The sequence below is a fragment of the Mesoplodon mirus genome, assembly GCF_964341445.2.
Source record: "Mesoplodon mirus genome assembly, chromosome: 4".
NCBI classification, from domain to species: Eukaryota; Metazoa; Chordata; class Mammalia; order Artiodactyla; family Ziphiidae; genus Mesoplodon; species Mesoplodon mirus.
Genome location: NC_138979.1, coordinates 173,116,674 through 173,130,896, shown reverse-complemented (window position 1 = coordinate 173,130,896; position 14,223 = coordinate 173,116,674). Strand labels below are relative to the sequence as shown.

Here is a 14,223-nt window from a genome sequence, read left to right as displayed (position 1 = left end):
TTATTTACTATTAAGGATCTGTTCAGATTTCTTCCAGAGTGGAATTGATTCATTATTTGCCTCCTAAAACAGCACATGAATTGGAAATTTCTTTAGTTCAGAAAAGTTAGAAAGTGAAAAGAGAGCTTGTGAAAATCTTTGTTCTTTCTTATCTTAATTAATTCAACCAATGTTTATTGAGCACCTGCTACTATGAAGCTGACAGTTCAGAGTGCTTGGGGGTATAGCAATGGGTTTATTCACACCCATTCATCAAGAACTACTTCTGTTTTGAAACTAACACAGTATTGTGAAGCAATTATACTCCAATAAAGATCTATTTAGGGGCTTCCCTGGTGGCGCAGTGGTTGAGAGCCCGCCTGCCGATGCAGGAGACACGGGTTCGTGCCCCGGTCCGGGAAGATCCCACGTGCCACGGAGCGGCTGGGCCCGTGAGCCATGGCCGCTGAGCCTGTGCATCCGGAGCCTGTGCTCCGCAATGGGAGAGGCCACAACAGTGAGAGGTCCGCATACCGCAAAAAAAAAAAAAAAAAAAAAAAGATCTATTTAAAAAAAAAACAAAACTACTTCTGTTTTGAAATCTGAACCTCCTTCTCCTAGGTGAAATAATGTCTTCTTTTCTCTTGTTTTATATTTTGGCAATCCATACATTTTCAGTATATAGTACTCTCTGATTTTCTAGGACATTCTGTTAGTTTTAGTGCCCTGATGAGTGTGTTTGCCACCTAACGGTGAGGACCCCATCTTGTGCTTTTTTTAGAGTCCTCATGGGGCCCAGGTACAGAACTAAGTACCAGAGTAGGCACTCTGTGCTTTGTTCATTTATTTCCTGTTACAGTTAGCTTGTTACTTTTAATCTGGTGGGTGGATAGTCCTACAGGCAGATTTTATTGCCTGTCCTGTGTATACCTATTAAAGACTTGAGGGTAACAGCAGAATATTTCTTATTTCTACTTCTAGTATGGTACAAAATACTAAGAACTGTAATCTTTTCAGTAATGGCAGAATATTTAAAGACATTGGAAAATACTCAAAATAAACTAAGTTAAAGCATTTTATTTACCAAATGGTATATTTAATTTGATCCCAATTTATTGTGTGTGCATAAGAGAATTCATGAAAGAATGCATACCAGGGTAATAGTGGGTTTTTTATGGGTAGTACTGCTCTGATTTTTTAAAAAAAATTTCCACCCTTGCACCCAAATTTTCTATGGCTAAACATAATTTTAAATTCAGAGGGAAAATCCCTCTAAAACATTTTTACCTCTTCGGGTTTTTTTTTCCCCTTACATTCCCATGAAGTAGATTATCTTAGTGATAATGCTTTTTCCCCCCACACGAGGCACATTTCTATTGATGCATAATATTGACACTGTCATCCAGGATGCTGAGTTGGAAGACATTTTAGCTTTCTTTGTTGTAATTCAGCCGCTGAAAACTCATTTTTAACCTTTCCTATGTTCTGCTTATCTCTCTGAAAGGTGTTAAGAAGAATGCTGAACTATCAAGGTCTCCAGCAAGTGAAAATCATAGCGAGTGATAATCTCTGGGAGCCCATTTCTGCTTCTATGCTGCTTGACCCTGAGCTCTTGAAGGTGATTGATGTTATAGGGTAAGGAATGTTTTACTTTGAAAACTAACAGTTTCTGACTGCTTGCTGTGCATATTGACTGTGCCTTTGTTTTTGCCTGCTTCTCCCCATTTGATTATATTTTCAGAAGGTAGCTTTCTTGTATTTATTTAACCAAAGCATGTATAAATGATATTTCATTCCTTTTTTCTTTGAAATATATATACTTTGGGAATCTTTCTATGACAATGGAATAATGTACTGGTAACTTAAAATATTGTTTTAATGTTTGGAGTAATAAAACATGGCTTTGTTTAGATTAAGGGGCAGAGTAGTATTTACATTTCAGAAATTATAAAGGCAGTGTTGTGAAATTAGTTCCTAACCCTCAGACTTCCTGTGCTTGGGCGTTCATGAACACTTAGGTAAATGGTATAGGATGATCACTGACCGTGACTTTTGTCACATATCCTTAGCAGTATGGCTTTGACCCTGCTCCTTAGGCCAGTTCTGCCTTTCAGCCTTTGCGGCCTTGACCTCACTGGGTTCCAGCAATATTTTTTTTTTAAGTGTATTTGAATTTTGTCTATCATGATAATGTATATAAACATTTGAAAAATAGAATACATATATATGTGGAGCTTGTTCTTTATACAGTGTGAAGGCTCTACTTGAACTACGTGTGCTTTTTTTTTTAAACAAAGAATTTTCAATGTGCACAAAGTAGGCAGAATAATATGGTGGATATTCATGTTCCCATCATTCAGCCTCCATAATTATGAACCCATGAACAATTCTCCATTCACATGCCTATACATTCCTCTTTTCTTCCTCCTCACATTATTTTGAAGCAAATCCCAGATATTATATTATTTCTTCCATAAAAATTTTACCATTTATCTCTCAAGATAAAAACTCTTTCGTTTCACCATGAATAATACCATTATCACATCTAAATATGTGATAGTTTCTTGATATTATCAAATACCTGTTATTGTTATTTTATAGTTTTATTTGATTGAATCTGGATCCAATTTAGATTCATACATTATGATTAGTTGATATCTAAGTCTCTTCTAATTTTTTGGTTCTTGCTCCATCTCTTTTTTTTTCCTTTCATTTGTTGAAGAAACTGGATTGTTTGTCCTGTAAAGCTTCTCACAGTCTGGATTTTACTGATTTCATCTTTGTAAGTTTAAGTTAAACTTAAGTTTAACTTAAGTTTAAAATGCTCATCTATCCTGTTTCTTGTTAGAAATTGATAGAGGCGTGATTAGATTAGATTTAGGCTTATTTATTTATTTATTTTTTGGCAAGAAAAGTAAAATGTATTTTAATATTTTATACATTGAAATGAGAATGTAATTTTTGCCTTTATTGTTAAAACTTGCATAAATAGCTCAAATCTTGAGGGAAAAGAGTTGTGTTGATCTTGAATATATTTGGCTAGGAAAAAATAAATGAAAGTGTGGGTTTCACTGTATCTTCATGAAGAAGTTGGATGTTTAATTCATTTTATCTTTATTGATGTTGGTATCTTATGCAATTAATTCTCCTCTGAGCACTGCTTTAGGTCTATCTCATAGAGTCTGTTTTTTTTTTTATCATTATTTTCTAATTTACTGCATTGTGGTCATTTAATGCTGAATGTATTATTTAATTTCTTTCATAAAATTTCCCAAGGTCTTCTTTTTATCTTATTATATTAGGGTATATTTTCTATCAGGATACGAGAACTGAGTGTATATTATCCACCTTACTGATTGCATTGTTTTGCTATTCTGTATTCTAATTATTCTGTTCACTTAAACTATCCAAGGTTACTAAGAGTGTTAGTTTCCTCTTATTAGTGAGTTTCTATTTCTCCTTTCAATCTCATGAAATTTCTGCTGTTTGAAAATTGTTGCTGTGTTATTTGGTACATAGGTATTAGTAATGTTTTATCTTTATTATGGTTTGTAACTATTATTATTAGAAAAAGTCATTCTTTGTCTCATATTATGCTTCTTGGTTGAATTTCACTTTGCATGTAACTAAGATAGAGAGCTCTGCCTTTTTTTTTTTCATTTGTATTTGCCTGATAGAATCTTTGCTCATACTTTTATTCTTTACCTTTCAAGGTAATTTTGTTTTAGGTGTGATGCTGCATATAGCATAGGTTTAGATTTTGTTCTGAAAATCTTCATATTTTAGTGAGTTTAACTCATTTATATTTATTGATATACCTGAAGGTTTTGTTTTCTTTTCTACTGTGTTTGTTATTTAATGATTTGTACCATATATATATATATTTATATATATATAATACACCCCCACACACATTCTTTTGCTATGTGATTTGTTTTCTTTGCTCTTTTTAAATGAAGTGTCTTTTTTGTTATTTAACAAGTTTTGATTCTATTGATTACATTTATGCTGATACCTTTATACCAGTAGTTCTCAACTGGAGATAATTTTGCCTCCTACAGAACATTTGGCAATAACTGAAAATATTTTTGACTGTCACTGGTGTAGATGCTACTGGCATCTGATGGGTGGGGGCCAGGGTTGCTTCTCAGCATCCTCCAGTGCACAGGATAACTCCCTCACAACAAAGAATTATCCAGCCAAAATATCAGTAGTGCTGAAGTTGAGATCTGCTCTATATTAATAATCTTGGTTCTCTCTCTATTTAGATATTGCCTATTTGTTTACTATAATTAATATTAAAATTATTTTAGAACCACTTCTTCCTCCCCCTCTCTCCTACAATGGAATTTTAAATACCAGAGTTTCTTAATCTTTGTGCTCTTACATGAGCATAAGCTTGTATGATCTTGATTTGTCAGCTGCAAGTTGTAATCTTTTACTCCCAGCTAACTGGCAAACTTAGTTTACATTTCTGTTTCTTCCCTCCTTTTATTTTGTGTCAACTATATTAGTTATACATTATTAGAAAATGTAGTGTTTATATGCTATTTAATTACCCTTTCTTTTAGTCAAGCTCTACTGTTAAGCATATTCAGTGCTCACCTGTAAGTCTTTTGCTGAAATATCTCCTTTAGTCTCTTGAGTGTCAGAAGCTTAATATCTGCTATATTTCTCAGAAAGTGCTAATAGAAACAATATTTCTTGAACTTTTACATGTTTATTACTATATATCTGTGGCCTTTAGACTCAAAGGACAGTTTGGCTGGGTATAAAATCCTCGACTCATATTTTCTTAATTCTTGAGTATCATAAAATTTGCTCCGTTGGTTACTTACATAAAATGTTGCTGTTGAGAATTCTGTTGCCAGACTTATTTTTTCTTATAAATGACTTGGCATAATTCTGGTATGTCCAAAGAATATTTCTCCTTAACTTTAGAGTCTAGTACTTTTATACTGTTTATCATTTCCCAGTAAGTAGTGTGCACCCTTTGAATATCTATATTTCAGTAAGTTTTACTTAAATCTTAATTTAAATAATCATCCTGCTCCATTACTTTGGTTTTCTTTGTAGAAAGCCCAGTTACACATATTGGATCTCCTTTGCATATTGTCTTTATTCTATATTTCTCTCAATTTTTTTTTATCTCTTTATTTATTAGACAATGTCTAATCTGTGTTCCTTCTACTTTAGCCTTCATTTCTAAACTGCTTTTTCTTTTTAAAATAATTATTCTGTAATTCTCTCACTTTAGTTTTATATACCTCTGTTGTCTAATAATTTCATTTCCTTACAAATTATTAAGTATAACATACAAACACACACACATACATACATACATATAGAAGATCATAAGAGTATAGCTTAATGAATTATCGTAAAGTGAACATACCTATACAACTACCACCTAGGTCAAGAAATAGAAGATTATCAATATCTATGAAGCTCTCCTCTTGGAAATCTTTCTAAGCAGTAGCCTCTCATTTTGCACCAAAGGCAACTACTAATCTGACCTCTATCATCATAGACTAATTTTACCTGTTTAAAAACTATTTAAATGGCATCTTAGAGTATCTATTATTTTGGTCAACACTATATTTATAAAATTAACTCATGTTGATTTTAATTACTGTTTCGAATTCAATTGTAGGAATATAACACAATTTATCCATCTAGTCTTTGTTAAAGGCCATTTGGATTGTTTCCAATTTTTGGCTATTGTGGTACAATGGAATTTTGTTCAGGAGATGTTTATTCTGTGACTCCCACCTCCATAGAAAGAGTATGTCTCCCTGTCCCATTCATGTTGTGCTTGACCTGTGCTATGTTTGCAGATTTTTGTTTTGCAGTTACAGTACTTTCTGGGGTCTGCTTCCTCTGGGCCCCATTCTCCCGACTGTCTAAATGTTGTCTATCCCTCATCCTAAGTGTTCCTGTCTTATTCAATTTGGATTCTAATTTAAACAGCTTATTCTTATGGTGAGACTCTACCATTGCAGAAAGGATTGTTTGCTACCTATTTCTGAAATAGTTAAGAGTTTAAGTTTGTATTGCCCAATATGGTAACCACTAGCCACATGTGTTTATGGAGCACTTGAAATATGGCTAATCTGAATTTAGGTATGTTATAAGTGTAAAGTATGCACTGGATTTTAGAGATGTAATATAAAAAAGTAAGTTATTAATAATTTTTATATTGATTTTATGTTGAATGATAATATTTTGGATATATTGGGGTAAACAGTATATAATTAAAATTTCTCTTCTGCTTTTTAAAAAATGTAGCTACTGGAAGATGTAAAATTATCTGTACACTTCACATTGTATTTCTATTGGACAAATCCGGTTTAAACTGTCACAGTATTGTGTTTGATCTTTTAGTGAATTTACTGTTTTTGGCACTTGGCCCCAATTTCAAGCCTGTGAAGACATTTTCACTTTAGCCAGTTGTTCTCAATTCTTCCATTCAGGATAGAGTCTGCTGCTGGGGGGCGGTGAGTACCTGTTAGTCCCCTTTCACTTCCACTGTTTCCGTATTCTGTCTGTTGATCCTGGCCAGTCCTGATGCTGCAAGGCTCCTGGGGATTCCCTGTCACCTAGTTTTGATGCAGATATTGTCTGTGGGTTTTTACTTTCCGTCATCAGGTTGGTCTGTTTGGTTTCAGGAGGAGTACTGGGGGAGTTTCAGAAAGTGGGCTACCATGATCCAGTTCATTCATAAGTTCTATTTTTCTTTTAATACACACATATTTTTCTGTTAAGATAAACCTTGGTTTACTTTCATTGATCTTAATCTTGTCATTTAAAGTTTGAAAAATCATGCCATGAAATGATAGAGATGTTTTTGCCTAATTATATGCATTTAAAAAATTATATTCTTAAAGAACTTATACATTTTGCTGAACTATGGATCTGGACATTGGGAGAGACCTGGATTTTAGTATCAGTTCTGCCCCTCTTTTCTCAGATCATTTGATAAATCAATCAGGTTTAAAATGTAACAGTTTCATTGTTTTCTGAATGAGGGATATAATACCTATTTCTGTAACTTTAAAAGAGATACTTTTTCAGATTTTAAAAATAGTGCATGCTCATTGTAGAAAATTTGGAAAATGTGGAAAACCATAAAGATAGAGTTAGAACTTACTCAAAATCTTAATATCTAGAGATCATTAATAACATAATAGCATATTATTTTCCAGACTATTTTTTTTATATAAGTATTTTTTACCAGAGACACACAAAATATACATTTGGCTGAGTGATAACTAGATGAGTCTTAAAATTAGTATTTGGTTGAGATGTCAAAACCAAATATCATCACCACAGAATGAAGTTCTGGGATATAGAATAAATCTAAAATGTAAAAGTTTATTAAAATTATATAATTTCAAAGAATAGTAGTCAGATTTTCCAAGTTGGGAATTGTAGTACCAGAACAATAATTTCTTAACCCTGTTAGGTGCTGGCTTGCTCTTGGGGTCTCTGTTGTATATGTTTACAATACTGAATAGATGCCTGTTTTCAACTGAGTTCAGTGACTCAACAAAATCTTGATGGAATCTCATTTTTTCCCAATTCTTTATATTCTTTATTATTTATGCATTTCTTCCTTATAAAATCCTGGAATGCCAAATTAATGTTGTACCTTAATTCGTCTTTACTAGTATAATTAATTCCCAAGTAGGATATTTTTTTCTTAAAAGATTCATGATCTAAATGGAATTAAATAAGTAAAAACTAAAGTAGGTTTTCACAAGCATTCTTTTAATGTTATGAATACTACTACACCAAACCACAAAGATTAGAATTATGATATAATCCAATCTCTGTTATTCTGCTTGTATTATTGTTAATTTATTTGTAAGTAGTTGTTGGCCTAGAAAGTATACACTCTTGTCCCTAAAGTTATTTGGTTCATGTGCTCTCTAATTCTTATACTAACTGTTGGTCTATTTTCTATTTTCCATTTGAAATTTCTTAATTGTTTTTATATTCAATAATCAGTCACTTCCACAATCATCATTATGGCAGTATTTTACTCTTAGAACAATAAATACACATTTATATTTAGGCTGACTCCTCTCAAATGCTAGAACAAGGGAGGGGTTCATTAGTCTGGGGTAGGGTTTCTCAACCTCTGCACTACTGATATTTTTCACTGGATAATTCTTTGTTGTTGTCACGGGTGTTACAGGATGTTTAGCAGTATCTCTGGCCTCTACTCACTAGATGCCAGTAGCAAATCCTGCCCTGCCCTGCCTTCTCCACCAGGCAAAAAGCATTCAAGTTGAGAACCACACTGCTCTGGGATAATAACTTCTAGTTTTCCCAAGATAGTTTATTCTTTTTATTCAAAGAAGAATTCTCTGTGCATTTTTGTTTGTTTTAGTGTTTTTGTTTTTGCCTGGGAATAAACAATAAATGCCTCTCTGTCTATGAGGAGTGGGAGCAGGGGAGGAGATACTACATTACATAATAGACTCATTAGTCTTACTTTTGGTTTCCTTCTTACTCCTTCCTTCCTACTGTCCAAGCTCTCTGTTTCCCCTGGGAAGTCTGAATCCTGTCTCCACCTCATTCATCTTTGGAGTGTTCTAGGTCTCTTCTCCTGCCTCCACCTGTCAACATCCTTCCCTCCATGTTATGGTTTCCAGAAAGAAATTTCTCATCCATTGCTATCTTCCTTCCCATTCTGTGTGTTATAGGGTTATCTCATTCTAAGGGTGTTCTGAGACACAAGGGTGGGAAGAGGATGCTTACAGTCTGACAGCCACCTGGAAGCTGCCCATTATTTTAAAATAGAAATCTTGGAGAAGATATGTATTTTTATTCACTCAATAAATAGATATAAGTGCCATGTTGTGACCTTTTTACATTTCCTCCCACCCTTTCTTTTCTAGAGCTCATTACCCTGGGACCCGTACAGTAAAGGATGCTAGGTTGACTGAGAAGAAGCTTTGGTCTTCTGAAGATTTTAGCACTTTAAATAGTGATGTGGGTGCAGGCTGCTGGGGTCGCATATTGAATCAGAATTATATCAATGGCTACATGACTGCGTAAGTTATTAGAAACTTTTGAAGGTTTTTATGTTGAAAAATTTCAAAACACAGTAAGTAGAAAAAAGTACAATGGACTTCCATAGTCTCACAGCCTAAATTCAATGACTGTAAACATTTGCCTTATTTTCTTTATCTATACCTATATCTGTACCTAAGCTGTGTCAACTCAAAAAAAAAAAAAAAAAAGCAAGAAGCTGCAAATAATAGAGCTTATTTGGGGTCTGATATATTGTCTCAGATATGGTTAAGTTATCTCCCTGGCCTGTTTGTTCTTATGTTCTTTTATTTCCTTAAAATCACTTACTACTGAGACCTGTTCTCAGTAGGGCAAGCATTGTGGCCAGGCTTAGATCACAAGCAAGCATTGTGGCCAGGCTTAGATCACAAAATGGCTTAGGCCTAAAATGGCTTCTCTTATGTCAAGAAAGTTATGTCTGGTTCTCTTCCTCTGGGGAACCCTTACCCTATCTGCCTACACCATCATTTGAACCCTAGCAGTCTGACTCTAAGAGTTCTCATTTGTAAAACTTTGCAACAGCTCAGAGTGAAGTTCATAAAATTATGTCTTGAAATTGGGGCATTTAGAATGCTGACCGTCAAAAGGAAAGCAAGTATGGATAAAGCCTTTATTTGTATTTGACTCACATTTGTGACATGTCTGGTACTGGTAGGTCATGATTCATCTTCTGGTTACACCATTCGTCAGTAAAATTGTACACCTCATATACATTTGTATTTTTTATTATATGATTCACCATTAAAAATATTTAGATGCATCCAACACTTGATTTTTCAAAATGTGGGTGAACTTTAGGCAACTTATATTTTCTTGTTTTGGGTGGTAATTTTTTGTCATTTACATATATTTGTCTAAACTCTGATAAGGTCTTTTTTACTATAGGCTTGTAGGTATTTACATTTTTATTACAAGCTGCTTTGGTGTTTCTTTTTTATCAAACAAATTTTTTAGCACAATTGCTTGGAATTTGGTGGCTAGTTACTATCAACAGTTGCCATATGGGCGTTGTGGACTGATGACTGCTCAGGAGCCATGGAGCGGGCACTATGTAGTAGAAGCTCCTATCTGGATATCAGGTATGGTTCAGATTCCATCTCTCAATCCCTAACTTCCTCTCTAAGACACAAAACAGAAAACACTTAGAGGGGATTATATGAACACTGTGTGTGTATGTGTGTGTTAGTTTTAAGTGTGTCTCTGTTTCAAGCAAGATTTGTCATAGTGTTTTGTAAGAACCTTTTGGGTAACTAGGCTACTTTCTGTATTCCATTCTCAATTATTCTATAACTAGGCTACTTTCTGTATTCCATTCTCAATTATTCTATAACTAGGCTACTTTCTGTATTCCATTCTCAATTATTCTAAGACCAGGCTTTTTTTTAGTTGATATATTTTTCTCAGAGATTTGTAGTCATGACATTATGTAACCATGACATTACTCTAAACTCAGGTTGTTATTTCAAAAATATGGAAATGTTAAGTTGGATTTGTATATCCTGGTTGGTTAACCCCTTAAATGTTGAAATAGTTGGTCCCACATTATCTACATGAACTAATGTACTTTTTGAATTTTGTCACTGGTTAATTGTGTCACCTCCCAAAATGGACAAGGAATATTGCTCAGTACATTTTCAGGACCAACTTTGGAGGTGCCCAATAAATACATATTGTGGAAATAAACTTGTCTGAAACCATAAAGCTTAGTTTTTGGAATATTTTGTTAACTTTTAAAAAACCATATTCTTTGTAGTTATATTAGGATGGGTTAAATAGAGATCATGAAAAGTTGGGAGGGGCCAACTTTATTTTTTACTCTTGGAAAAAAAAGGTTTCCTCAGTAGTCTTGAACTGCCAGAGTGTGGTTCATTTATTTTCACCAGTCATTCTAAGAATATTCCCATAATTGTACCATTTAACTAGAAGTTGAAACATGAGACTGGCGAGTATTCGTCTCCAAAATAGAAAATAGCTGTTAGACTCAATCAGACTTGGGGTGGAAAAGTTTTCCGTCTACCCTTCTAGGTTCTTTGGCTAATCTAATAATTAAATGGATATAAGACAGGTCACCAGGAAAAAAAACACATTTAATTTTGTACATAAAAATATGAGACTCAAATTTGCAGTCAGGCAATTGAGGTTTATAATGCCATCCTGAGCTAAGGAATGGGATAGGGACCTGGAGCTTCAAAGGCAGGAAGACAGTTCACAGGACGAGAAGAGCAGATGTTTGCCCTGCCATGCAGGTGAATCTTTCAGATACAAAGTTGTCTCTGGTAGTAGCTGTCTTTCTGTGCTAGGTCCCCTATCTAAATTCTTTCAGGCAGTTAAAGGAGAGAGAAAAGTTTTTCTTTTGTCTGCTAGGTCTTGATTGCCATCAGTTCAAAATAATCCACATGCTAAAGTGGCACATTTTGGGGTGGCATGTTCTGTTTTCTTTCAGACTCAAATCAGTAAACAGCTTTTTATTTTTTGACGAAATCCTGTTATCACAGTTTTAATCTTATTTGGCTCTTTCTCTGCCTGTCTATAGCTCATACCACTCAGTTTACTCAACCAGGTTGGCATTACCTGAAGACAGTTGGCCATTTAGAAAAAGGAGGAAGCTATGTAGCTCTGACGGATGGCTTAGGTAACCTCACCATCATCGTTGAAACTATGGTAATTCTTTGTTGTTTTTATTGGATTAATTCACTTTGTTAGTATTGGAAAATATAGCATAAAGCACAACTGAACACCTTCTTAAAAAAAAAAAAAACAGGGGAGCTTTTCTCCTCTGCATAGGATCCCAGGACTGGGACAACCAGTCTGTGGCTTGAACTGCTCACTCTGTAGGTTGAGAGCAAACCTTCTCTTCCTTTCAGATCCCTCCTAGGGGTGGAGGACCCAACCTTATGCCTTTTTTTCCATTCTACTCAGTTATGTGGAAATCCTTCTTGCAGCTTTGGTTGTATAGAAGTTCTTCTGCCAGTTCTAGTTAGTTTTCTTTGAGAATTATTCCACAGGTAGATGTACTTTTGACACGTTTGTGGGGGGAGGTGAGCTCTGCATCCTCCTACTCCACCATCTTGATCCAACCTCCTCTGTTTGTTTCTTTGAATCAAAGTTGTTTTTCTTTTTGACAGCATATAGTTGGATCTTGCTTTTTGAAAAATTTAGTCTGACCTTTTGATTCAATTGCTTAATCCATTTACATTTAATGTTAATATTGATATAGTTGGATTTACATCTTTCAGCTTACTTTTTATTTTCTATATGTCTTATTATTTTGGTTCATCTATTCTTCTGTTACTGTTTTTTTTTGCAAAAGTCAATATTTTGTGATGTAATATTTAAATTCTTTTATTTTTTTTTACTATATTTTAGTGAGTTATTTTCTTAAGTGGTTGTTCCAGGATTTAGTGTAGAAATCTTGACTTATTAGAGTCTACTTCAGATTTCTATTAACTGCGTTCCAGTGAGATATTCATTTTTCGAAAGGTAGTTTTGCTTAATATAAAATTCTAGGCTGACAGTTTTTCCTTGAATGTGCTGTCTTCCATTGTTTCTGGTGATAAACCAACTATTAATCTCATTGAGGTTCCCTTGTAAATGATCTTGTTCCTTTCAAGATTTTCTTCTTTTCTTTGACTTTCAGCATTTTTACTGGGTGTCTGTATGTGCATCTCTTTGTGTTTATTCCTCTTGGAGTTTGTTAAGCCTCTTGGATCTGTAGATTAATGTTTTTCATCAAATTTGGAAAGTTTTCAGCTACTTTTCTTTGAATATATTTTCTGCTCCTTTCTCTCTCCACTGTTTTCTACTGTCCCATTGTATATATGGTGGTGTACTTAATGGTATCCCACATTTCTCTGAGGTTCTGTTGATTATTCTTTATCCTTTGTTTTTTTTTCCCCAGTTTCTCAGGTTGCACAATTTCTATCAATTGTTTTCAAATCCTCCAATTCATCTGCTATTTCAAATCTACTGTTGACCCCTCTAGTGAATTTTTCATTTCAGTTATTATATTTTTCAATTTCAGAATGTCCATTTGGTTCTTTTAAAATTTTTTGTCACCTAATTGATATTGTCTACTTGATGAGACATTGTGATTATATCTTCCTTTACTTCTCTAAACCTTGTTTCCTTTAGTTCTTTAAATGTATTTATATTGGTTACTTTGAAGTCTTCAACTGTTAAATCCAGCATCTGGTTGCTCTCACAGGTGGTTTCTGTTGCCTAGTTTTTGTGTATCGGTCACACTTTTCTGTTTCTTTGAATGTCTCCTAATTTTATGTTGAAAGCCAGACCTTTTATATAATATATTGTGGTAACTCTGGGTACTGATTCCCTCCTTTCCTGGGGTTTGTTGTTTGCTTGCTTGTTTGCTTAGTGATTGGCTGGAGTAGTTTAGTGGAGTTTATTTCCTCCACACCCCCGCACCCCCCACCAAGCCTCAAATGTTGCTTCTTAGAGGATGCAGCTTTGGGCAGGTGCACCTCTCTGTTATTGCCTCACTGATTACTGGTGGATTGCTCTATTGTTTTCAACAATGCTCAGGGGCTTAAACTGCTCCATAAGCTGATCCAATTAAATTCCAGCTTATTTGCAGAGGTGGATTTTGAGGTTAGTGTTTTAGGTTTATTCTGAGGGTTCTTCTTAGCTTTCTTTTTTTGTGGTTCTCCCTGTCAAAATAGCTGGGCAGTGGTTTAGCTTATGCATCTAATGAGGCTGACAGTCTCTTTTTATTTGCTTGCCACCAAAACTTCCATTATTTTTAAGAGCACCCTTACTCTTGAACTTCCCCATGCTCTGCATTAAGTACAATCAATTTCTTTGGGGAGACTTTCTGAACTCTGTGTTTTATGACCTATCTCTCTCCCAGGACAAAATCTCTGAGCTGAAGCTTGGAGTTGGGGATGGGGACAAGGGTGTGTTTCTCTCTTAATGACACCTCTGATTTAGGAGTATGGTGCTGGGTGGGGGTTTGGAACCCCCATATTCTCAGTGTGCCTTGTTTAAGGTGAGTCTGTGAATGGAACCTGGATGGAGGAAGGGAACCCTCAGCCTCTTGGCCACACTCATGGCTACTTGTCCTCAGCATCAAGTAGCTGAAGGGAAGGAGAGTGAGAAATGATATTCTGCTTCTCTCACGAAGATATTGTCTTCACCTGGGAGCTGGGA

At 34.7% G+C, this 14,223-nt stretch overlaps 1 protein-coding gene across 2 annotated transcripts in view; it reads left to right on the top strand.

Annotated features, from left to right (window-relative positions):
- GALC (galactosylceramidase) overlaps window positions 1-14,223 on the top strand; it is a 59,296-nt gene that overhangs the window by 25,431 nt on the left and 19,642 nt on the right. For both annotated transcript variants that reach the window (XM_082618665.1, XM_082618666.1), the window contains 4 exons: window positions 1,484-1,614; window positions 8,886-9,041; window positions 10,015-10,139; window positions 11,594-11,721. In XM_082618665.1, the coding sequence (XP_082474791.1) occupies window positions 1,484-1,614; window positions 8,886-9,041; window positions 10,015-10,139; window positions 11,594-11,721 (540 nt within the window). The remainder of the gene's footprint in view (window positions 1-1,483; window positions 1,615-8,885; window positions 9,042-10,014; window positions 10,140-11,593; window positions 11,722-14,223) is intronic.